General features: G+C 45.5%; 1 protein-coding gene and 1 non-coding gene across 5 annotated transcripts; both read left to right on the forward strand.

Moving 5' to 3' along the window:
* Positions 1-12,752: 12,752 nt before the first annotated feature.
* LOC142434121 (uncharacterized) lies at positions 12,753-26,306 on the forward strand. 4 transcript variants are annotated; one of them, XM_075538800.1, is made up of 5 exons: positions 12,753-12,911; positions 14,462-14,996; positions 21,281-21,407; positions 22,296-22,446; positions 23,213-26,306. In XM_075538800.1, exons 2-5 carry the CDS (start codon positions 14,979-14,981, stop codon positions 25,374-25,376), a joined length of 2,460 nt encoding a protein of 819 aa, XP_075394915.1. In that variant the 5' UTR covers positions 12,753-12,911; positions 14,462-14,978; the 3' UTR covers positions 25,377-26,306. The 4 variants fall into 4 exon arrangements, with proteins under 4 accessions (XP_075394915.1, XP_075394918.1, XP_075394916.1 ...); XM_075538803.1 differs by having other exon boundaries at positions 12,755-12,911; positions 14,810-14,996; XM_075538801.1 differs by lacking the exon at positions 12,753-12,911 and having other exon boundaries at positions 12,980-14,661; positions 14,810-14,996.
* Positions 16,263-16,426, forward strand: LOC142435107 (U1 spliceosomal RNA). The gene has a single exon (XR_012781254.1). It is a non-coding gene; the product is annotated as a U1 spliceosomal RNA (small nuclear RNA).
* Positions 26,307-26,691: the final 385 nt, after the last annotated feature.

Consider the following 26,691-nt stretch of genomic DNA (forward strand, 5'->3'; position numbering starts at 1 on the left):
GGAGGGAGACCTTATGAACGTAGGGAACGTGGGAAAACCTTTCGTTCTAATTGCCTTCCTGAACTCCTAAGAGCACAGGGCAAGTGACGCTAAGAATGTGAGCAGAGAGTTAAAAAAAAAGAATGTGAGCACAGAGTGGAAGCTTCTCTATTCCTCACACCTTTGTACATCGCAGTATCCACAGTGAAATGAGGTATGCAGGAGAGCTTTTCACAAGCCTCATCCAGGACTAAGCATCAAAGTATCCACAGTCATGTGAAGCTTTTAAGTGTGAGAAATGGAGAGCCTTTGTCACACAGCCTCCCTCACCAAACATGGATGCCTCACCATGGAGAGAAACCTCATGCATGTAAAGAATGTCGGAGAGTTTTCACTTGATTTCTCACATCTGTACACCTAAAGCAGCTCACGGTGGGCAGAGGCCTTTTCAACATCATCAGTCTGGGAATGCCCATAGAAGTGTCTCACACATTCCTACAGATTTGAGAATCCAAACCCCAGGGGCCCTTACACATGTTAGGGACACAGGACAGCTTTCCAATAGGTCAAATCCTGCATTATACAGAAAAGAACTTAGATTGTGGAGGAACCTGACGAAGGTAAGGAATGTGGGGCTGTCTTTTATCCTTCAGTCCTCAGTAAACACCAGTAACTGCACTGTAGACGAAAACGTCATGAAGGAAAGCAGGTGGAAAATCCTGTAGCCATTGTTGACAGCTTGCTTCACTTGTAAGTGTTGAGATTCCTGGACGTTTATACTGGGGATTTTCCATAGTAAGAAAGGGTGCTACTTCACAGGGATCCGTGGAACTGCGTTGTATCATCAGGGGAAATGTCTGTTTTATTTTAACTTCAGTGTTCACCTCTAGAACCTGTGGAAGGAATGCCCTTAGTATGATGAATATTCTTATCTCCACAAAATTTGGGAAACCTCTTGCTAGTGTAATTGGGGCTGTAGTCATTTTTCAAATGTCGTGGGGTCCACAGCACAGCAGGGCAGCAGATGGCTAGTAACATCTGTGGATTCACCTGGCCTGACTGAAGCCTACAAAGATCCTCGGAAAGCATCTAGTAGCATGCACAGCTCCTAGGCATGCAAAAGAGGCTCTGTCTGTGCCTTCTACCAGAGAGCATTGGAATGATCTGGCTGATCTACTCAGTGGGGTCCCTCTTTTTAAGAGTGGTTTGCAGGCAATGTCTGTACTCTGGGACAAGGTGTCTGGCTTGAGCCCAAGTCAGGCGACATCTGTGCCTCAAGCTGGCTGCACTGTGATGCAGAAGGTGGTGTTCAGCTCCAGAGGAAAGGAGAAAACAGTGCCCCTGAGTTAGTATTTGCATTTCCCCAATGCACCCTTATGTTCACCAGGGTGTGTTAGAGTGGGTGGAGGAGCAATCTTAGTTCACTTTGTAAGGCCAGGAATAACTTCCCGAGGTCAGCCTGTGGGTCTGTCTTGTGGCCTGATTTGAGGGTGGGGGTCTCACGTGTGTGAAAACTCACCAGATAAACACTTTCTGCTGGATCAACCCGAGAAACCCTCTCTTGGCTGATGTGTTCTCCCACAAACTGTAATTCTAGGTGAGCCTCAGGAGTTAGCTCCCTAGGAGTATTTAGCAGAGGGGTCCTTTCAGGGGTCAGACAAATGTTGGAGCACATCTGTGGGAAGGACGAAGAATTGGTATCTCCCAGTAGTGCTTCAAAATCATCTAATGGTTTCCGATGCTCTATCCTAATTTCAAGTTTTCTGTCTGTTGCTCTTCCTAAGTATGCCTCAGGGCTGGTTGTCTGGATCTTAGCAGGGGCAGCTACTAATCCTGCCTGAGAGACAGCCTCACTGATGTGAATATAAGCTTGTATCAGTTCATTGTCAGGATCCGCTATTAAGATGTCATCCATTAAAAAAAAAGATAACGTCCATATAATAATGGGTGATAGAAGCTCTTGGAACGCTTCCTAAGGAGTTAGAAACCTTTCCTACAAATATACTGACACGCGGGGTGCTACTCCCCATGCCGTGAGTGAAGGTTCACATTTAGGATCTTTTTGTTGGCCCCTATTGATCCATTCTGGAACAGTGAAAGGGATCTTCTCATAGCAGGATTAGGTGGGCGGTATAAGAAAATCCTTTGAAATCATACTTGGTGGGGCGATCTGGGTGGAGGGTCCCCTTGGGCTGTAAGATGGAATTAACTGCCCTTAAATCTAAAAGGGTATGCCATTTGCCAGATTTCATTTTAATTCCAAGGGGTTTGCGTTCCGTTTCAAAGTGGTAGGGTTTAGCACCTTTATATTCTAAGTATCAAACTAGTGGCTGTTCAGCGGCAATATCTTCACCCTGAGACAAGCAGTTTTCTTCACAATATTTTTAAATCATTTTATTAGGGGCTCATACAACTTTTTTGTTTGTTTCTTTTTTTATTAAAAACATTTACACATTTTATTAGGTACTCTTACATCTTTTATCACAATCCATACATCAGTTGTACATTTTGAACATTCTTTGCACATGTGTACATTCTTTGCCCTCATCTTTTTCGAATCATTTGTTCTCCACTTAAGCCCTTTCCATCAGGACCTCTTGTTTTTCCCCCTCCCTTCCCCACAACATGTTTTTAACATCCTCAAGCTCAATTTTAAGACAAAGCAATTTCAATCTTGGGTGCACATACCATGTGCTCTTACTGCAAACTGCCTCACGTGACATGTGATGAAGTAGTTCAGGGAGGCATGCTTAAGGCTGTATGACGGAGTCATACAGGTAAATGCTACCCACCTTACTGTCAGGTTGCAACCCTGTTTCCAATTACATGACTGTGGCTATGGATTTAGGTACTACCAAGTACACTATTTGGATTTTTAAATATATATATATACTATGATTTAGTAGCAATTGAGGTTCCCGAATTTAAACCCTTGGCAGCAAGACCCAAGCTCCCTCATTGGCAATTAGCATGCTAGAGTCAGGTGTTCAATCACCAGCCCAAATGACACTGCCCTTGTGATTGTCACCTTTGACAGAATGAAAGAGAAGGAAGCTGTGCCATGTGCAGGAGGGACGTGGCACCAGGAAGAAGACACCACAAGAAGATACAAAAGTTGCCACATGCAGCCTTCAACGTCTTGTCCCATCCTCCTTCATACCCACCCCAGGTCATCTCTTTAACCTGCCTCCGGGAACACCAACCTTCATTGTAGATTCTCTTTGCTTCTGTTTCACTGCGAAACAGTTAAGAACTGGTGCTATATTTCAAGTCCTCTGTTTTAATGACAGACACAAGTCTCAGACTAAGGCTTCCAAGAAAGCTGGCCTGACCTACTGACTTTGGCCTGTGCAGTGTTCATGTGAGTGACTTCCCCAAAGAAGGTGGCCCATCAATTCCGAAAACTATTTAAAAAAATCATTTTATTGGGGGCTCATACAACTCTTATCACGATCCATACATCCATCCAGTGTGTCCAGCACATTTGTATATTTGTTGCCATCGTCATTCTCAAAACATTTGCCTTGTACTTGAGCCCTTGGCATCAGCTTGTCATTTCCCTCCGCCTCCCCCCGGCTCCCTGCTCCCCTTTGCTCATGAACCCTATATAATTTATAAATTATTATTTCGTCATATCTTACACTGTCTGACATCTCCCTTCACCCACTTTTCTGTTGTCCATCCTCCAGAGAGGAGGTTATATGTGGACCCTTGTAATCGGTTCCCTTCAAAACTATTTTTTTAATCACTAAAAGTTTCTTTGTTTAATTCAAGTTCTGACTGTTCCCGTAACGTCTTTCCTCTCATGGTTTCCCTGGCGAGCACATTCATAGTCTTCAGGTTCCTCTCAAATCCCTCTCGCCTTTTCTTGGGTTGTCATTGGCCTCCTCTGCTAGTTTGTTTCTGAAGTTTCTGAAACCTTTGCTTCCTCTCTGGAAACGGTTTTCCCCACTCAATAGCATTCTGGTTTTTCCTTGGAGTTTTTCTCCTCATCTAACCCTTCCCAGGGTCCCCACCGGCTGTGCCGCTGTGCCACTGCCACCTCACCCCACCTTCCACATGGGGGTCCTCCAGGGAGAAGTACCTGCATCCCATGATCCAGAGTGTCCGACCCCTGGCACCGCCTCTGCTGCCACCATCCTGGCTCAGGTGTGAGCGTGTACAAAGGAGAATCTAGCGGGGTGGAGGTGAGTCACTAGATTTGCTGGTGAAGGTCCTTGCGGAACAGGCTGGGCTGTGGCTGCCTGTGTTCACTTGTCTTTATTCAGGAACCAGAATGTTCTATTCCATATCGTGCCGGTGAAGGGTCATTTGTCCTGCCAAAAGGGTCACAACCCACAAGTTGAGAACCATTTTTCTAAGGGAATCTTCTAAACCATAACAGTTATAAGTAGGATGGGCTCGAGGGTGAAGGATTTCCTTGTTTGCTTTTTTCCCAAGCCTCCTCTTTTAGAACCCATTTTCCTCCTCATCTTTCAGGGAGGCCTAGATAGCCTAGCCCAACATTGTAACACATCTCCTCTCTGTAGATTTAGAGGCATAAGCATGACTACAGGCTTAACTAAACCAGACTGACATTCAGGGCCTGGTACACTGTAGGATTTTCTCATTTTGCCATATTCTTTCCTGGCTAACTTCTGCTCCCTGCACGTTGAATTCAGGAGCAGTTAGTGGCCAAGCCTTTAACTGCTGTAGATGAGTCAGGACGGTGACGACATCGGCCCCCAAATCTTAAAGCCCGAAAACCTCCTTCCTTCCATTAATAGTTCCATACAGGAGTGCTCTTCTCTCTCCATGACAGGGCTCCAGAATACTCCCAGCCCAAAGGGCAAGTCTGATGGATCCTTGGATGCTTGCTCCTGAGTGGAGTTTGTCTTGCCACGTGGAATAGGAGGGAGTAGACTAACTGACCAACGTGACCCCCGTCTTCAGAACCCAGAGGATTTTAGTTTTAATTACAGATTTGTGTTCCCCTTCATAATTTTGATCAAGACATTGAGTAACCCTGTGAGGATCTTGATATCCTAAACAAAAGTCCTACTGATCCTTCTGGCAGGGGGCCCCACTCCCAGGCGCTAACAGATTCTGGGACACTCCCGGTACGAAGTGAACCTCCTTTTGGCTTGTTAGGTCTACAATCAGGGTCCTTCTGGCAGGCGGGGGTGGGGGTGGGGGGCTGAGGAATAGGGCTGGGTGAGGTCTAGGGCATTGTGGGTAGAGTTGGGCAGAAATTGTACCCTCCAGTCTCTGATGGGAGCTCAGAGCTTGTCACACCCCATTTCACGACTGGGCTGTGTTAATGAATGGAGCCACTTCTCGGCTGACCTTTGAGAAATGCTTACTTGCCCAATGGTTTCTTGTTTTTGCAGCAGGGACACAGACTGAGCTCTCCTGAGCCTGGTCCCCATCTGTTTCTAGCTGCAGGGCTGGGCTATGGCCGCTGCCGGCATTCACTTTGAAAATGCCGGATCTGTCCAAAATTAGACCTTTTCCTTTGGCTTTTGTATAATTGTCCACAGTAGGAAGCAAAAGGTCAGCTTTATATGTTTCAGGTGCGACTCCCCTGCCAATCTCAATATAGTTTTGTAAGGGTCGGATTTAAGGTGGGCCATCTGGACTCGCATGACCATAAGCTAATGTCTGCAGCAGACTTTCTGCGGCATCTGCCTTACTTATGTTTTTATGGGCTGCCTTCTGCCAACTGGACACAAACTCGACATAAGATTCCTTGTTAACGTAGGTCTATGGCCATGTAACTAGGCCACTTAGTTTCCCCATGGAACTGTTCTGTCCCAAGCTCGGAAAAAAATATCAAGTCTAAGTCTTTGGGCCAACCCCTGCTCGGGAATTTGCAACTGTGCCTTAAGATGACAAAGTCGCCATTTCTGAGCAACTGACTTACCCCTACAGGCACACCTTGCTTGCTCCACATTTCTGTGAGCCTGCGTCTCAGCTCCCTTGTCCCAGCAGGTACCTGATTGTAAATAGTCCAGGAGGAAAGCTTCAGTCAAAGTGCTGCAGTCTGCAGGTAGAAGACGCTCCGCCTCTCCCACAGGTTGGATCACACCAGGATCAAACGGGGAGGCCCCTCCATACTTTGAAACTGCCTGCTAGATACATATTAATAATTTTAAAGGGAAAGCACTATAATGGTGTTCTTCAGATACCCGGGGATTGTCTGCCTTCAGTGGCCCATCAACCACAAAGACAGGGAAGCTCTTATGGTCTCTGAATCCCCCTTGTCTGCTCGCCTTTCTCCCTAGTCTTGAAAGCACGGGTACCTTGAGGCTTTAATGGCCTGGATCTCTTCTTTAGAATCATCTTCCTCTTTGGCCTCATTGCCCTTGGGCTCCAGGGGGTGCAATTGCTGGCTTGCAGAGGCTCAGGTCATAAGGTCCTGTTGTGATGCAGAAATCTTGAGTGCTAAGTCAGTCTCTGCACCTCTGATTTTCTTCAATGTTTGCACGCCGCATACCTTGCAGAGAGGCTTTGGTCCGAGTTTGTAAGCTTGGCAAATTTACACACGATATCTAACTGCACGGATGACCCACCCCCTTTGTAAATTTGAAATTGGCATATTTTATTGTCATAAAAAACAAGCCTAGCAAGGTAAACAAGCGGCCATCTCTAGCTCAGAGGTTACAAAGCCCATATGGAAGAAGCACACAAACCTTTGTGATCACAAGGTGTCCAAGGGATCAGGTATCAGGCATCATCGGAGTGGAGACCCAAAGCCCGTTTGTAGGCCACTGGACATCCCCTTACAGAAGGGTCTCAGGAAGAGATGAGCCAGACAGGGTGTGATGTAGCAAGGATGAAAAATATAACTTTCCACTAGTTCCTAAATGCTTCCACACCACCCCCTCCCCCCACTATCATGATCCCAATTCTACCTTGCAAGGCTAGCTAGACCAGAGGATGGACACTGGTACAGACATGAACTAGAAACACAGGGAATCAAGGATAGAAGGTTTCCCTTCAGGACCAGTGGTGTGGGTGGTGATACTGGGAGGATACAGGAAGGATGGGTTGGAAAGGGGGGATCAATTACAAGGATCTAATCCTGACCTCCTCCCTGGGGGACAGACAAGAGAAAAGTGGGTGAAGAGAGATGTTGGGCCAGATATGATAAAATAATTATTTATAAATTATCAAGGGTTCGTGAGGGTGGATGGAGTATAGAGGGAGGGGTAATAATGAGGAACTAATGCTAGGGGCTTAAGTGGAGAGCAAATGTTTTGAGAATGATGAGGGCACTGAATATGCAGATGTGCTTTACACAACTGATGTATGTATAGATGGTGATAAGAGTTACATGAGCCCCTAATAAAACGATTTTTTTAAAAGCCTAGGAAGTCTAGAGTCTGCCACCTTTTGTTTTGCAACATTGAGAAAGTCATTTAATCAAGTTAATGTCAAAATCCAAATTGGTGACGTATAAATTACCAACGGCACATGAGGGAGGGGGGAAAGGGGAGGGAGGGGGAAAAAAAGAGGACCTGATGCAAGGGGCTTAAGTGGAGAGCAAATGCCTTGAGAATGATTGGGGCAGGGAATGTATGGATGTGCTTTATACAATTGATGTATGTATATGTATGGATTGTGATAAGAGTTGTATGGGTCCCTAATAAAATGTAAAAAAAGAAAAGAGGAGAAAAAACGATTAGGGCAAAGACTGTACAGATGTGCTTTATACAATTGATGTATGTATATGTATGAACTGTGATAAGAATTGTATGAGCCCCTAATAAATTGTTAAAATTAAAAAAAAAAGAAAGAAAAAATCCAAATTGGTTACATGAGGATATCAATTGCTGTTTTCAGGTATGTTTCAAGGGATAAATGGGATAGTACATATAGAAATAATCGGAAGATATCAGATATATGAAGGCAGTGAATTCTCATGATTCTAGATTGGCTTTCATCACATTGTAATATACTTCACACCAATATCTAAAAATAATAAACACTAAATACGTATCATAACCTACAGGAAATGGGCAGATATGTGCTAAGTGATACAAACGATTTGTACAAGTATTGAGTGTTCGCTATTTGAATCCACCTAGTAGTACCTTGAAGAAAGGCCCAATGGTATTATCACGGATGAAAATAGATGTAACATGTAACTATGAAGGGTACATATTAATTCCAAATTCCGATTTCCTTTTTATCATTCACAGAAGTATTTTCTGTCATATATTTGATGGAGCTGTTACTAACTATATACAAGGGACCCTGGTGACACAAGGGTTAAATGATTCAACTGCAACAAGCATATTCTTTTATTTCATATTTTTTAGTATATTCTTATAAAATCAATAGTATTTTAATGAGTGGTTCTAAAGTCATGTTTTTTTAATTTAAAAGAATGCTATGTTGTAAATTAGATTGGGGTTGACATAACAGATCATAAATTTATACATTTTGATTCAACTCACATTTTGCAATCCCTTCAACTATCATCACTTATCCTACTTCTTCCCTGTGTTTCCTGCTTCCTTTTTTGGGAGGGGACTTGATTGATTTTTTTAAAAAATCTTAGCAATCCTGAGCTTTTTAGGGGAACACTTCATGGTAAGTATTGGTCATTTAAGAGACAAAGGGTGGCCATTACTCTTTAAGAATAAGCGACCAAAGAGGCTGACTTGTCTTAGAGGTAGACCTCCTTATACTGTGTACTTGAGAAGCCAGTCACCTGTAGGAGACAGCTTTCTAGGAGCAGTTTAATGCAGGGTTCTTAGGGAGAGAACTTTCTTCCTGGAGGACACATGCACCCGGGCATGTGCATGATCTGCAATCTCCTCACTAGTGCCAGTGGGTCAAGGCCTGTGGCAATGAGTGTGGAGGGCAGGCCACGTACACTTTTTCCAGGTCCTTAGTTCCCCACACCATCCAAATAAATACACTTGGCTGTTGAACAAAGAGACACACGTCTGCTTCCAGTTTCTCAGACTGTTCTGTCAATCAGGAGGGCGTCCCTGTGGTATGCAAACAGGTGAGCATGAGGCTTACTGGCTCCCACTTATGTTTACGATATTGCCATTAGAGACGAGCTGATGGCCATGCAGCACACTCCCACTCATGGATCCTCTAGGGCTTAGCCATAACTTGGTTTTCCTCAAGGTGTGCATAACTGAAATTCTGATTTCCACCATCTAGGATAGGTTTCAGATCGGGAACACTTTGTATTCCCATTTGCTGAGTTGAACTGATAGGAAGGGATTTATTTGCCCCTTACAAATGTTTAGAATTCTCTACGTTTCCAGTTTAGAATTTTTTCCATGGTTGGTCAGAAACTAAGAATCGGGTGTCTGACCTCAAGTAGACCTAGTAGCAGAGAAAGGTTCCCTTCTTGCAGGCAAACACAAGACCAGGTGAATCTGAAGGGACACATGAAATAAAACGCAGATTGTGCGTATAATCTTGCAAACACTGTGGGAAAAAAGTGCTCTGTATGCTTTTATGTGAGAACTGAATGACAGGCTGATGACGACAGAACTGGCATGCACCCACTCTGGGGGGGGGGTAGCGGGACCCCCACAACTAATCACGGGTTCAGTAAGTGCAATTGTACAGTTGAGATATATAAAGATTATACTAAAGACATAGGAGAGATGGGAGAGAGTAAAATGAAGAAGTCAGACATATTTCATAGTAGTAAGCTCACCTCCTGGACAGCCATGATCTCAACAACCAGGTAGTCGCACAGTGCGGGAAGAGGGGGCAGGAGAAAGTCTCTGGCCAAGGCCCATATATACTTTTGGAGTGAATACAGGTAATCATACACGTCACAGGACGGGCCTGTAATCAGGAACACGTGTGACAGGACGGACGGGAATGAGCTAGGGGTGCACATCTAGTAGGAAGGAGAGGGCCTAGGGGCATACATATGACAAGATGGGTGGACCCTAAACTCAATACAGCAGCCTAACCTTGGGCATCCTTGAGTGGGCTAGGCCTCCCTGGGCTCTGCTTCAGGGAAACAATCCACTATCCTTATCAGAAGGGAGTGAGCCCTATTTAGAGTCTGAAGGACTATACAGTCTGATTGCTCTGGATGGCTGGTAACCATTAGGGAAAGTAACCTCTGACCTATTTTTGTTGACCTCCAAGTGTATGGTCATTTACCACGTACAGCAAGCAGCTAGGTTTGGCCTACATTTGGGGGAGGCACTCCACTATGAACTTATCCACGGGGGAACCAGTAAGCTCCACCCATCCCTACTACCATGTGATTGTAAGGTGCCTGAGACACATTTTGTTCACATGCTCACATGCACTCTCCCAGAGGTAAAGGGCTAAGCCACATTTTCATTTAATCATGGAAAATCTTCCAAAGAGATGCAGCATGTCCACTCTGGAGGTTACAGAGGACACCTGGGGCAATTTAAACAATTTAAAAATTATTCAAGGAATATCCATATATTTTTACAAATGAATGCAATCACTATTATTTGAATAATATCCTTTAAATGAAACAAGGATAGTTTTATTTACATTTTTCAATTTTGGGAGGTGAACACAGAGGTGCAGGAGGGCGATAGAGGTCAGACAGGAATGAAAAGGGAGAAAGGCTTATTGAAGCAAGGAGAAAATTCCCGGGTAAATTCCACCTCCTAAAGAGCTAGGGTAGGCAAGTTGCAGCATGTCAGTGAGGCGGTGGGATCTATACAGGGTGTGAAACAAGGACAAGTGGGTCCATAAGGGGAATGGAGTTTCCTGTGTTGCAGCTACAGGTGTCCCATCAGGAAATTGTCTGTTAGTAAACCATCTTGTTTCCAACAGGCTAACTTCTTGGAATGCTGAGGGAAGGGGTTGTGTGGACCCTGCCAGGGGACATAAGCTCCTGAGAGGCTGGAGGAAGGGGGCTGCCTGTCTGGACTGCTGAGAGCACCATATAACTTCCTTGCAAGGCAATGAACTACCTTGCATGATGTTGAACCACCTCAAAAGAAACAAACAGAAGAAACTCCACTTTAGAAAAGAAATAAAGTATGACCTTAGGGCCCAGCCAAGAAGTTCGACCATCGCCAAGAATCAACAGCTGGTCCAAGGTGCCACCTCCATAGTGTGCAGAACCCCCCATAAGACTTGGCTGAACCTGACCACAGTCCAAATGCCAGCCAATACACCGAAAGTGTGGAGAAACCCGGTAAGACTTGACTGGGCCAGTGAATACGTCAAACCGCCAGCCAAGCTGTCCATTTAAGCCTGGGTAGAGACACTGACTTTTCAGAGAGCTAGGAACCAAGGAGCCATCAACTCCTGCTCTCTCCAACTCTACCCAGGTGAGCACATGGATGAAGGCAAAGCTTGCTGGGACTGTGAGGCTAGAATGATACGTGTGCAGAGTGCTGTTATGAAGCCCTTATGCTCACACTTGCTCCAAAACTTTTAACCTTAATAGTTTGAGTTATTTTAGATGGTTTGATGTCTGTTTGCAGTGAATAAACCGAGCATTCGCAAATGTGTAAGAGCGTTAAGTAATTACTGATCGTGCTGCTCATGACATGGACTCAGTACAAAAACATTTTACTTCCAAACCACATATACATATTACAAGAGCCACGGAATGGCTTTTGAGCTGCAGCTTGCAGACCCCTGGTCTAGGGGAACGTTCCTTGTTTCTAAAGGGCACATTCAAATGGTGGGAGCTGTGTGTTGCAGCACCACAAATGGTCAAGCCCCTGTCTAATTAGTGACTAAGCTCATTCTTGGGTCTCTGACACATTTCTAATGTGTCTCAGGCTATAACTCTGTGCCAGTGCGTCTTATCTCAGCTTATAAATCTAGGAACTATGTCTCAGGACACCATTGGAGGCCTGACCTCAAGCTACACATTTAGCAGGATTGCGATCTCCAGACCCATATGTATTCTCCTAGTAGGCAGAATGCCCATTCCCTTAAGAAACAGAATATTCATTATTAACAAGCCCTGTGTTCATTCCATTCGCAGAAAGACTATTCATTCTTAGCAAGCAAAATATTCATTCCTTTAATTGGCAAGAGCCCTTGTCAATGAGTTTAAGTTATGGAGCATTGATGGGAAACTGAGTCATCTTCACAAGCCGCTTAACCTTTTACCAAGGGGCAATCAACAGATGGCAAAGAAAAATATTTTCACGTCCAAGGAGCTCTTTGATTTCTGAATCTGCTTTGGGGGTAACTCATGCATTACACAAACAAGAAAGGCAACTAAATTTTCTAAAGATATAAGTGAGAGACAAAATCGGAGACGCAGAGCAGAGGTAGAATTCTGCCAGGAACGTGAAGTTAAGAAAGGCTTTACTGAAGCAGGGAAAGAATCCCCAGGCAGATTACATGACCCAATAAGTTAGGTCAGGGAAGTCAGGCCTGGGGTGAGCAGTGGGATCTAAACAGGGCTTTCTGATGCTGCAGCTGCAAGACCTTGAGTCAAGATGTGGTCTGTGAATAAATCATCGAGTTTATCCCAGACCTGCTTGCTGGAATGCTTGGGGAAGAGGCTGTGTGGGCCCTGTCAGGAGAAGCTCCTTGGAATGCAGGAGGCGGGGATTGCAAAGTCCAGCAGGTCATCCGTCTTTCTGAGACGCTGCAGGCAGGGGCTGCATGGCCGGGCCCTGCCCCATCAGGGAGCACTATGGACAGCCTGAGGCTGACTAAGCCTCAAGAGGGAACACGGAACCATGGAATCGGTCCTCGGCCCCCTGTGTTTCCGCCCGGAACGTCTCTCCTGACGCACCGTACGATAGCCACACCGGAAGCGGAAGGGCTCCGGACTCTTCCCGCGGGTTCTCCCTGCGGCTCCGGTGCGTGTCCCGCGTCCGCGGTCCGCGCGGGTCTGAGGGACCGGGGTCCCCCTCACGCCGCCGTCCGCGGGGTCCCCCCCGCCCCCCCGGATCCGCCCCGGGGCCCGAGCGCAGCGACGCGACGCCGAGGAGCCGCCAGCGGTGAGGAGGCCCCGGGTCCGGTCCGGGCCCTGAGGGGCGGCTGGGGGCGGGGGGGTCGGGCGGCCTCGGGGGCGAGCGTGCGGGTCCCGCGCGGGCTGCGGGGGGCGGGGGGCGGAGCGGACAGGCCGGTCGTTGAACGAACCGAAGGAGCAGAGACCGGGTGCAGCGTGAGGAGGATTAAGGGGTCCACCCCCAGACTCGGCGCTGAGGGACCGGGGACACGCGCGTACGGGCGCCTCACACACTGGTGTCTCTCTAAAGCTGAGGAACTTTGCGTTGTGTGTAGCTTGCACCCGCGTGGGGTTTTTTCCAGAAAGCTGTTCGCACCTGTCGGTTTTCTGAGACGCGGCGGAGGCAGAGCGTCTGCGGTTCGCTGGCATTCAGAGTCTCCCGCGCACTGTTACCTGCTGTGCTTACTGCAAACAGAGACCCTTTCGCTTATCTCGGTCGCAATCAGGCTCCGGGTGGACACGTCCTCGGGCCGGGGGCGGGGTGCAAACTGGTTGAGGAAGACATTGATTTCTGTGGAGCTTCAGACCCTTCGCATTTTTCTCCCTTGGCTGCAGGATTGGTGAAGTGAAAAAGGAATGTATCTGAGAGGAGAAGCCAGAGACACTAAGCTCAGACAGAATTAGCCAGGAATGTGAAGTTAAGAAAGGTTTAAAAAAAAAAAAAAAGAAAGGTTTTAATGAGGCAGGAGAGGAACTCCCTCGGCCAGTCCTCGAACCCACGCGCGCCAGGTCGAGGAAGCCCTGCCTGACAGTGAGTCCGTGGGACTTATAAAGGGTCCGAGTGCGGATGAGAGGAAGGAGGCTTTCAGTGGTGCAGCTGCAAGGCCTTGGGTCAGGATGGTGGTCTGTGAATGAACCATCTTGCTTTTGCAAACCTGCTTTTTGGAATGCTGGGGGAGGAGGCTGTGCACCCTGCCAGGCCGGAGAAGCTCCTTGGAATGCTAGAGGAAGGGGTTGCATGGTCCGGGCCAGCCGAAACAATATTAAAAAATCTAAGGCTGTAAGGAACGAAATGAGTGAAAGTCTGCCATCGTTGAAGTTGGAAAATGAAACCTACAAACACACCGTGCAATGGTGTTTCTAAGAGACTCATTCGAGGAGGCGATTGTGTGGATGGAGATGTTTCAGAGGGCCTGCATTCATGGCGAGGCCATTCCTTCAGTCCCAGGCTACAGAGATCAGTGAAAGAAGCTGATGCTTCGGTGTCAGGTTGGATTATTTGGGATGTCCTGGGTAGATTGATATATGCACTTGTATTCAGGAAGTCTAACGTATGGCTTCAGATTCCACAGAGTGAACAAGCGCCTAGTCTTTACTGGACATAAGCAAGCTAGAACTCAGAAAATGAACGAATAACATGAAGTGCTACTACAGAAAATGATAGATGTGTGAAGATTAGGAGACAGAAAATATTCAGCTACAACCAAAAAGTCCAAGTTTAGAAGTCAGGCGGAGGCAGGGTGAGAAAAATGGCAACAGCCTGTTTCCTTAGGGGGAACCTAAATGTTTTTCTGATTTACTTGTTGTTTTATTATCAAGGGTGACGAAACAAAACGACAGCATAGGCAAGGATGTGCCAGCGTTTGAGAACCAAGTGAGGAGAAAGGTGAAGGGACGACAGAAATGTTCACTGTGAAACGCGTAGGAGTCTCACATACGCATTGAGACGCTCGACACGAATTTAAAGGTGTAATTAGAGCATCGTGGAAGGGCTTCACCTCCTGAAAGGAAAGATGAAGGTGTGCGCATGTTCTTTGTCACCTGGACCGTGATCAGCTCTATGTTCACGTGTTGTCAGGTTGCAGCCCAGAGCCTAAAACTGAAAACACGATTTCCTGCTCTCTCAGCACCGTCTGCTTTCCTTTAACTCTCCCTACTGGTCTCAAGTGTTCTGCAGGGACCACCTTGTACAGCAGTGCACCCAGGAAGGATTTCCACATCTCTGCGGTGTGCAGGAACGCAATTCATCCACCTTGAAAGTTCCTCTCTGCACTGCCGGTCCTCCTCCTGAAGTCGCTCCTTGGGCTGAGAGAGCACATTGTCCTAGACACCCAGGATGACCAGCAAGAAAATGGTGAGTTCTACAGCCAACATGGCTGTTCTTACCATAAGTCTGCGAGCCCTGGTTTTTGTGCGTACAGCTGTGGGCATGTGGTTCCTCAGTGAAACAAAAAGGCAAAGAGTCAGCAAAGCCCTCAGCCCTCAGACGAACTGTTAGGTCCGTTTCGATAGTTGGATGGAGTCTTGGATTTGTAGTGGTGAGCTCTGGAGAAAGAATGTGCTTTCCACTCCCACGGACAGTTACAGTCTCGGACACTCAAAGGGGGACGTTCTACCCTGTCCTACAAGGTCTGCCTATCGTTCTACTACCCTATCCTGTAGAGTTGCTATGAGTTTTAATCAACAGAATGAAGTTAGGTTTCTTTTATTGAGTGTTTTGTAGGCACTGGACATTTCTTGCGTCTTTTATAACTTAAAACAGTTGCATATCCAGTACAGTTTTGGTACAAGACCAAAGATTGGTACGTTGTGGGAAGGAACCAGAATGGACATTTATAAATAGGTATCTTCAAAATTTGGATGCCTGAGACCACCTGTCACCCTTATGTGACCCCACCCTGGGTCCCTGTGGGGTCATGACCCCCACATGCTCACCTTCTGCTGTTTCTGCTGTCGGAGACCAGAATCTGGAAATGGAGACATCGAGGCTGTGAATGGGAACGTGGTCTTCAGAGACAATCTCTTAGCTCAACAGGTTTCTTTTGAGAGTGGTGTTTTTTATGGGGGTTTTCAAGGCTTAACACTGGGTGTGTGATTCCAAACTGCTCCAGTGAGGTGGTGTCTTGGGTTGGAGAAGTGAGGTCGGATGTTGAGCATCCTGTCGGTGGGATTGTCCTTGGATGGGTTGTCCCTTGGTGTCATCACAGGTGTGAGACCAGAACGATCAGTCTAACGGGGTTCAGTGTGTGGCCTCCAGGCTGGTTTCTGTTTGTGTGGGATTGCTCTTGCCCTGAGAGTGTGGAAACCAATGATACCTAATGAGGGTCCTTATCTTCCCCGTTAGGCCTCCATCCTTGGTGTTTATATGTAATCCATGTACTTCATGACTCTTCCTTCCCTTTAGTCTTTTTTTAAAAATCATTTTATTAGGGGCTCATACATCTCTTATCACAATCCATGCATATATCAATTGTGTAAAACTCTTTTGTACATTCATTGCCCTCATCATTCTCAAAACATTGCTCTCCCCCTAAGCCTCTGATATCAGCTCTTCATTTTTCCCCTACCTCACCGTTCCCCCTACCTCATGAACCATCGATAAAATATGTTATTTTTTGTCATACTTACCTGGCAGGGGAGATACTATGATCATGAAGCTGGTTTTCCCAGGGTGAGGCTTATCCATTGTTCTCCAGATGTGCTGACCCCTGTGATTTTCCCAATAATGGAAAACTTGACTGCATGATTTGTGGTTGTTGTGGAATGTGTTTGAGCTCTCCCTTGTTTAGATAAAAAGAATAAGAAAAATATATACTATATTGTCATATCTTGCCCTGTCCAGCGTCTCCCTTCACCCACTTTTCTGTTGTTCACCCCCCTTGTATTCAGTTCCCTCTTTCCAATCCACTCTCCCTCCACCCTCCCGGTATCGCCCCTCATACCACTGGCACTGAAGGGATCATCTGCCCTGCATTCACTGTGTTTCCAGTTTCTATCTGTACCAGTGTGCATCCTCTGGTCTAGCCAGACTTGCAAGGTCGAATTGGGATGATAGGGAGGGTGGGAGGGCATTTAGGAACTAGAGGAAAGTTGTATTTTTCATCGTTGCTACATTGCACCCTGTCTGGCTCGTCTCCTCCACGAAACCCCTCTGCAAGGGGATCTCCAGTGGCCTACAAATGGGCTTTGGGTCTCGACTCCTCATCCCCCCCCCCCCACTTCATTCACTATGGTAAGATTTTTTGTTCTGACGATGCCTTGTACCTGATCTCTTCGACGACACCTCGTGGTCACACAGGCTGGTGTGCTTCTTCCATGTGAGCTTTGTTGCTTCTGAGCTAGATGGCCGCTTGTTTAATTCAAGCCCTGAAGACTCCAGACAGGATCTCTTTTGCTACCCTGGCACCATCAGCTTTCTTCACCACATATGCTTCGCACCCCTTTGTCTTCAGCAATCCTATCAGGGAGGTGAGCACACAGTGATAAGAATTTTTGTTCTCGGGCGGGAGCGGGGAGGGAGGGGGAAAAAAAGAGGACCTGATGCAAAGGGCTTAAGTGGAGAGCAAATGCTTTGAGAATGATTGGAGAAGGGAATGTATGGATGTGCTTTATACAATTGATGTATGTATGTGTATGGATTGTGATAGGAATTGTATGAGTCCCTAATAAAATGCAAAATAAATAAATAAATAAAATTTTAAAAATTTAAAAAAGAGAGATAACATTGGTGATGTCAGATGAGTCGTGACTGAAAACTGAGAATATTACACAAAAAAAAGAATTTTTGTTCTGATGATGTCTGATACCTGATCCCTTCAACACCTCCTGATTACACAGGCTGGTGTGTTCTTCCATGTGGGCATTGCTGCTTCTGAGCTAGATGGCTGCTTGTTTCCCTTTAAACCTTTAATACCCAAGACACTATCTCTTTTGATAGCTGGGCACCATCAGCTGTTTTCACCACATTTGCTTATTCACCCACTTTGTCTTCACCGGTAGTGTCAGGAAGGTGAGCATCATGGAATGCCAATGTAATAGAAGTGTTCTTGCAGTGAGGGAGTTCTTGAGTGGAGGCACAATATCCTTCTGCTATCTTAGTACTAAACCTTTAAATATATGCATATAGATCTACTTCCCCATCCGCATATGTAAATTTATTTGCATATGCACATGTTTTATCTAGACCCATATAAATGCCCTTTGCCTCCCAGCTCTTTCCTCTATTTCCTTTGACTTCCCTCCTGTCCCACTATCATGCTCAGTCCCCACCAGGGTTTCAGCAAGTCCTCTTCCTTACATTACTCTTGATCGTGCCCTATCAGGCCTCCCACACCCACCTCACCACCAATTTGGATCATTTGTTGTCTTGTCCCAGGGTTTTTAACACCACAAACTTTCCCCCTACCTCTCCCACTCCCATGTCCCACCCAGAACTGTTGGTCCCTTTCTTTTCTCCTCCAGATTGTTCATCCAACCTATTTTATTTAGACAGACCTCAGGGGATAACAGCATGCACAAAAACAAGACAGCAAAGCCGAGCAACAATATACCAAAGAAACCAAGAAGAACAAACCAGTGACAAAAAATACAACAAGAAAGGAAAGCTTGTAGTTAGATTAAGGACTGTTTTTTGACCTTTTGGAGTGTTTTCCAGTCCAGTCTATTGGGGCACCACGCCCTGGCCCCAAAGTCCACCTTCAGCATTCACTGTGGACCTCGCCACTCCATTCCCTTGCTGTTCTGTTGCACCCCCTTAGTTGTCTGCAGGATCAGATCAGGTGCAATTCCCACACTGTGTCTCTGGTGTTGTTCCCTATGGGGCTATGGGTCAGTGAGGGACGTCTTGTCTCATCATGGGGCCGGCCATGTGGTCTTCTCTGTGGACTGGCTGCTCTCATTGGGAACATCGTCCTCACAGCATGGTGGCCCCATAGTCTTTTTATTATAAACTTAGGCGATAAATACTCTCTTCTGTAGCTGTACTATGTGAAGGGTGCGCATTTGTATTTAAAGTCCTGGCATTGCAGTTTTAGCATGTTACCACTGAGAATGTCAATGCAGGAAGATTAACTTTTCAAATCAGAGTAGAAGCGATGTAAAAATTACTCCAAAAGTTTACTGAAATCTTAGATTCTTCAAGATTCTGGTGATCCTTAAGGTGAGCCTTAAGGCATGTTAGAACTTTAGAAACTTTTAAGCTATTTTGAAATTACTTTTTGGCAGAGGTGTAATGGCTATAAAAAGTCTAATATCCTTAGGGATTTGGTTGCAACCAGAGTTCACATTTCTACTTTGGTGATTTGTGCAGGTTTGAGACGTTTTAATAACATTTCAGTCTTGTGTTTAATGATTCTATTATTTTGAAAATGGATTTCTAGTGTAAACACTTGATATTGTAAGGCAAAACATCTCTATCATGACTTTAAAAATACATTGACATTCAATGAGACTGCTTCTGTCAACAGGCAGTGCTTAAAATGTTGTAGCCCTTAGCATGAGCTATGTACCAACATGTTTGCAACGTCTTCCTAGGCTGCCTCCACGTTTATGTTTCTTCCGGTGCTGGCTTATGAAATAGAAAGATGTTTGTTCCTTGTTGCTGATCCCCAAAATGAGTCACATGTTTTATTTTTTAATCGTTGTAGTAGGGGCTTATGCAACTCGAATCACAATCCATACATGCATCAGTTGTGTAAAGCATATCTGTACATTCAGTGCCCTCATCATTCTCAAAACATTTGCTCTCCACTTAAGCCCCTGCCATCAGGTCCTCATTTTTCCCTTCCCGCCCCTCTCCCCCCTCCTTCATGAACCTTTCATAATTTATAAATTACTTTCTCGTAATATCTAGCCCTGTCCAACGTCTCCCTTCCCCCACTTGTCTGTTGTTAGTCCCCCAGGGAGGAGGTCACATGTAGATCCTTGTAATCGGTTCCTCCTTTCCAACCCACCCTCCCTCTACGCTCCCAGTATCGCCATTCACACCCCTGGTCCTGAAGGGATCATCCGCCCTGGATTCCCTGTGTTTCCAGTTAATAGAGGGAGTCATTCCTTGACACTGAGAAAAGGAAAGAGTTAAGGAGTTTGTGGGATCCCACTACTTTTCAATTGCACGTAAATGGGCCATCCACACTTGTAAAGTGAGCGTGCTTTTCGGGGGCAGGGCCTTCTGCTGCTTGCTCTCTGCGTTGGCTGTATGAGACGGCTTCTGTGTCCTCATGCCCCAAAATAGTGCACTGAAGTCATCCGTCTGAAGGGAAGGATTGTACCTTAGGTGGTTTTGACAGGCGAGTTAGCGCTGGGTCACGAGTACAGGTGTTTTCCTTCGGTTCCCCAGAGTCTGGCAGGACTTTTTGGTCAGCGAATGTGGCTGTGGAGAATGATGGCCAGACGCACAGAATTCAGTGCATTTTGAAAATAAGTGAAGTCAACAGAAGCGTTCACTTCAAGGAATTGGCCAGTCTTTGATCCCAGGTTCTTACCACTCTTTGTTGGCAATGTGTGGGATGAGTTTCATCTTATGAAGGAGAGATTGCGTGTTCATAAGCAAACTGTGTTCGTCTGGGTAGGCTAGAGAAACAAATCTACAGACACTCTTGTGTATACGAAAGAGGTTTCTGTACAGGAGCAATTGAATATGGAGAAAACAGCCCATCCCATCCAGGTCAAGTCCATAAGTCCGATATTAGCCCATATGTCCGACTCCAATGTATAAATTTGTCTTCAGACTCACGAACAGCATGCAATGATGCTGAATGGAGGAGGATCACAGCAAAGAGGGTGGGAAGTCTTGTACATCCAGTGGCGTTGTAAACATCTCAGCGCTGGCAGGGGTCTCCACATGGCTTCTCCAGGTCCAGGGTTCTGGCTGCACCAGGGTAGGTCCATGTGTAAGGTCCAGGGAGTGAGTCTTGGATCTTGTCAGTAGTGGGACTCCAAGAAGGTGAGTAGTGAGCGAGAATGTGTCCCACTTCCAAGGAGGAAATACCAGAGTCTTCCCGGCATCCTCAAGGGAAGACCATGCCCACTCAGAGCCCTTATTGGCTGTGACCCGATTGACAGACTAGACTCCACCCCGCCACTCTTCAGCCTCTCAAGTCCCACATGGACACCAGATGGTGTCACTGCCACACAAATGATGTTCTGAGTTAGCAGTTCCCTCGTCTGTGCTGTTTTTATCCTAGATCGTAGCACACAGGGATGCACCTGCTGTAACGTGCAGTCACCGTGTGGAGAGATGTTGACAGCCTGTTGTGAGGCTTTGAGATCATGTAGTTTAAGAAGTTGTCATTGAGGGAGGCCAGGAATGAGCTAATACCAAGGGCTCACGTAGAAAAAAATGTTTGCAATGGATGATGGTAGTATATGTACAAATGTGCTTGACACCATGGTTGGATGTAGGGCTTGTGATCAGAGCTGTAAGAGCCTCCAATAAAATAATTCCAAAAAACAAGAGGAAGTCATTAGTTTGTGGAAAAAGTTAATGGACATTTACTAGGGAGTCTTTTGTAGCACACATACCACTTTGCCAGACCTGTAAAATGATCAGTTTTCCAGGCCTGTCTTCCTCACCTTTAGTTCCTCTGCATATTGGGGAGCTCAATTCCTTCCTGATCCAGGACATGTGGTATATTTCAGGCTTCCGTGGCGGTTGAGGACGTGGCCATCATCTTTAAGCAGGAGGAGTGGGCTCTGCTGGATGATGCTCAGAAAACGCTCTACAGAGACGTGATGATGGACACGCTGCGAAACCTGACCTCCGTGGGTAAGACTGACACTCGCATGGGGTTCTTGTTTCTCTGTGTTCTTAATTTCCCTTAGAGAACAGACATAGATTCACTGGCTATGCTTCAATACCTGGGATGGAAAGCCAGATATATTGTGTAATAAATCAGCCCTGACCCCTTGGTTCACAGAGTTGAAATATCCTGGTTTCACTGTAACTTAAATCTGTGCATCAGTGATGTTTCCATCATCTTGTGATGATGGTTCTGTGAATGCTTGGAGTATGAGCATTGCTCTAGAGGGGACTGTGGGTTCGGGGAGCATTTGCATAGAGAGCGCTACTGTGCTGACTGCAAGTTTGACGTTCTCATTTCACTGCAAATGACGTGACGCCCCTTCCTCTTGGGAGCCCCTGAACAAGGAGATATGCTGGCTGAGGGTGAGGGAGCTGCTCACGGCTCTGGGATGCCGTCCTTCATGCCATGGCTTTTGCTCTGAGCATCATGTCGGCTCTACCCGCTTGTGGTCGGAGAGAAGCAGGCAGACATGATATGCCAGTGTCTCTATAGACATGAAGCCGGTTATGTTTACAGAAACAAACTTGAAAATGCATTGTTTGGCTTGACGACACGGGACACACAACTGAGCAGGCTCCTCTTAGCAGTGCACGTCCAGCTGCTGTGAGTACCTCTTGCTCTCTGAATAGTGACATGAGACCAGTCTCTTTCTGTCTGTCTCCGATGACAGCTTTTGACACTCTCACGCTCAATCCTGGTGGAAATATTTTCTCAAAAATTGCTTTTTGTCCAATTCGAATTGCTGATACAGCGGGATGCGTCTTAAGTCTGCCGTCAAACACATCTGCTGTTTCCCATAGTAATTCTTTCCTTTTTGTCTCATTGAACCTCAACGTGAATGAACGTGCTAGTCTCTCAAAGCCTGCATGGTGAAGAAAAGGTGCCCCGTAAACGGATTACACTGCGGTTCATAATGAGTGACACCTGGAGCTCCCTGGTCGCAGATGTCTCTGAATGGCGTGCCCGTGTAGATCAGTGTAAAGACCAGGAGAGACATTTGGGGTGAGTGCCATTCAAAGAAGGAATTCATTGCTCAGGAGAGAAACACATTCCCTCACATTAGAGCACACTTATGTGTTGATGCATGTACTTCCAGACCTTAGGACCTTTCCGTAATTGGGGAGGTATTATTACATATATTGATACACAAAGAAATGCAGGAAACACGTGACACAGCACCAAATATTTTCCCCCATGAGTTTGGTCCCAGGTGAGAATGTCGTCGCACTCCCAGTTGACATTCACCTGCAGCCTCTTTCAGTGCTTGTCATCTGCCCAGTGCTGTCAGTGACCCAGCTTCTGAAATAGCTGAAGATTTTAGGAGCCGTCTTCACACACTGTCCTCACATACGTTGGAAATTTCTGATTTCTTGTGAATGAAACAAAGTCCTGATATCACCAATGTTGTGCTTGTGTGTACCTACACGTGCATGTTTATGTCATGGACAGAGAACACCCACAGAGTTCTTTCCAACTCTTACAGACCCTATAGGTGAGGGCATTACTGCTCCGATGAGTGCCCCATCTGTATGGGAGTGACAAACTCATGTTTCTGCCGCAGAGCTGCCGTGGGGTCCATACGGCTGACCTATTAAAGTGCTGCCTACTGAGTCCCTCATTCCATCACCAGGGGTCTCACTTGTTTATCTCATGGTCATCCAGGTGGACCTGTAGCTGCTCGCAGATTCATGACAATTTTACATGTTCATCCATGATTGTGAAATAAAGAGACATTTAGTTCTAAGATTAGTGATCATTTTTTTTACAGAAATCAAGAAGCAGAAAAGCTCTGTAAAAAGGATGAAGACAGTCATTGTGCAAGGATTTTCAGCCAGATTCTCAATGTTACTGTGGCCCACAGCAAACCGTCAGAAGAACATCCATTTCAGTGCAGCCAGCGTGGAAAGGCCTTCTCAGATCTCTCATCATGTGATCATCCTCTGGGAACTCACACAGGTGACAATACCTGTGAGTGTAAGAGGCATGGGGAAACGTGTACCTGTCATGCTAACCTACACACTCCAGAGATCACGCTTAAAGAAACAAACACCCCTAATGAGAACATATGTGGGCAGGCCTTGAGTTCCTCGTCAACCCTTAAGACTCCTCCCAGGACAGGCTATGTTGAGAAACAGTATAAGTGCAAAAAGTGTGAGCAGAATTTCTGTAGTTTCTCATCACTTTGGGCACATGTGAGAGATGGTAAGTGTGCTGACAAAGATCATTCTCTGTCTGATCATGTTCCCTCATCACTAGGTTTGTCTAAAACATCTCCTGACTTAGATAAACATGCATGTGAAGAATGTGGGAAAGAATTCATATCCTCTTCATTGCTGATTCAACATAGGCAAACTCACAAGGGCAAGAAGGATGGTAAAGTTAAGCGACGTAGGAAAGCCCATTCTTCATCCTTAAAACTTACAGTACTTAGAAGTTCTAGCGGGAAGAAAGCTTTTAGTACACCTCCATCTCTTTCTCAACATACTCGAATTCACAAAGGGGAGAGAAAGTACAAATGTGAGGAGTGTGGAAAAGCCTTCTCTCTATCCTGCAGACTCATTGCCCATAGAAGAACTCACAGTGCGGCGAAGGCTTATGAATGTCAGGAATGTGGGAGAACCTTTCGAGTTTCTGCACTACTCACTCTACACCTAAGGACTCACAGTGGAGAGAGACCTTACGAATGCAAGGAATGTGGCAAAGCCTTTAGCCAGAGCTCAACCCTAAACCAACACAAAACCACTCACAGCTCAGTGAAGCCTTATAAATGTGAGGAATGTGGGAAAGCCTTTCGTCTTGTTAAAAGTCTCAGGATACATGAACGAATCCACAGTGGAGAAAAGCCTTTCAAATGCAAGGAATGTGGAAAAGCCTTCCGCGAATCCTCAGGCCTCAGGGAACATGGTAAAAGTCACAGTGGCCAGAGGTCTTACCAATGTAAAGCTTGTGGCAAAGCCTTTACTCGTTACCAGTACCTCTGTAACCACATGCTGACTCACTCTGAGGACAGACCTTTCCAATGTGAGTTATGTGAGAAAGCATTCAGACGTTCTTCACACCTTACTGCACATCTCCGAACTCACAGTGGAGAGCGGCCTTATGAATGTAAGGAGTGCGGGAAAACTTTTAGTCGTTCCTATTGTCTGTCTGAGCACATGCGAACTCACACTGGAGAGAAGCCTCATGCATGCAAAGAATGTGGGAAAGCTTTTCATTCTAACTCAGACCTTACTAAACACCTAAGGACCCACAGTGGAGAGAAACCTTATAAATGTGAACAGTGTGGGAAAGCTTTCAAGGTAGTCTCAGCCCTCAATGTGCATAAAGGGACTCACACCGGGGAGAAACCTCACATATGTAAGGAATGTGGGGCAGCCTTTAAGGTCCTCACCTATCTCACCAAGCATATGAGAATCCACAAAGGGGAGAAGCCCTATAAATGTGAGCAATGTGGGAAAGCATTTAATTATAGCACCGTCCTTGCTAACCATGTGAGAACTCATACTGGAGAGAAACCCTATAAGTGTCAGCAGTGTGGCAAAGCCTTTGCGACTTGTGCATCCCTTTCCAAACATACCAAAATCCACACTGGAGAGAAGCCGTATGAATGTAAGGACTGTGGGAAAGCTTTCCTTCGCTCTTCACATCTTATCACACATAAAAGAACTCACAGTGGAGAAAAACCTTATGAATGTCAGCATTGTGGGAAAGGCTTTACAAATTCCTCTTACCTGCATAATCATATAAGGATCCACACTGGAGAGAAGCCTTATGAATGCAAACAATGTGGGAAAGCTTTCAGGAGTTCCTCACTGCTGTTTGTTCACAGGAGAACTCACAGTGGAGAGAAGCCGTATAAATGTGAGGAGTGTGGGAAAGTTTACACTCAAGCCAGTAGCTTGGCCAAACACAAGAGATGTCACATTGGGTAGGGCTCATGAGGGAAGCATTGTGAGAAGCCCTCAGCCATTCCTCATATTCCTCTTCAATCATTTGCACTCGCGTAGTAAGGCCAAAAGTGGGGCTTTTCATCCTTACTGCTCTTTCTAAAATTGAATTTAAAGGACACTTTGACTGTTAGATAAAACATAGCAATTTGAATAAGGGATAATTTCAGGTATTTGTGTGACTAGGAGAAATTATTCTTTGCCATTCACTCTATATCTGTTTCTCAGGGTTCAGTATTTTTCATTCGAAGACACATTCTACCTTGATTGATGTCTCTAGGTATTACAAATCAAATTTCGTATAATTGTGCTTAGCAAATGCCATTTTGTTTCTAAAATGTTTCGTTGATTTTGTTCTTTATTGAGTTAAATTTTCTATGTTTGTTTTCATATTCAATGCGGTTTTTCATTTCCACTTTGAAAAGGAAGGAACGACTTGTTTACCCTTTAAGTGCACATAGCACCACACTTTGACATTATGGGAGTATATCTTTCATCTTACATTGGCCTATTTGTTTACAAATCTATTAGTAATGCTTATATATTGTAATCACTTGCCTCACAACATAGAGCCATTTATCATTAATCCTTGTACTGGGAACTTCAATCACTTTTTCCAAATGATCCTTTACCTTCTAGTTCAAATATTCCATATGATATAATAGGTCATAATGTTACATGAATTATATGACGTGGGATTTGTCTTAATTTGTAATACATTGGAAAGTTAAATTGAATATGATATGAAAAGACTCCAATGAAAATTACCTTTTGTCTTGAATTTTTTTTTTATTCCCTGTTTCTAAAACAACATTTCAGGCTCTGTAATTCAGGTATGCTGAATGTTGACTCTAGTTCCATGTATATAAACTTACCTCCAGGGTCTTGTAAGATCCATTCCATACTACCACAATAAAGACTATGTTTCAATAAATGAGTGCCTTGGATTTTTTTCCCCAAAACCAAGACGACCCTGACATTTTGGGATCTTATTACATGCGTTTTCCTAAAGGATTCATTTGGCAGTGAATGAAATTATGATTTGCCATGAAAGTGGATCTTAGAAAGATGCTTGGTCTGGGTCAATGAGCTCCTGCCACGTGTGGCATGTAATTGAGTGTCACGGGGTTTGCAGCGGCTGAACTTGACAGAAGTGCGTCATCAGCCTTTTCTCTCAGGGACCTTCTCTTGTGCGTGAACTTTCATCTCTGGTTCATGGGACTCCTGGTATAAGAAGCTATGAGGAACTTGGCCAACCAGAACAGATGTCACGGACAATTGGATTCAGCCAATTGTGCCC

The sequence above is a fragment of the Tenrec ecaudatus genome, chromosome X (genome assembly GCF_050624435.1).
Source record: "Tenrec ecaudatus isolate mTenEca1 chromosome X, mTenEca1.hap1, whole genome shotgun sequence".
Lineage (NCBI taxonomy): Eukaryota > Metazoa > Chordata > Mammalia > Afrosoricida > Tenrecidae > Tenrec > Tenrec ecaudatus.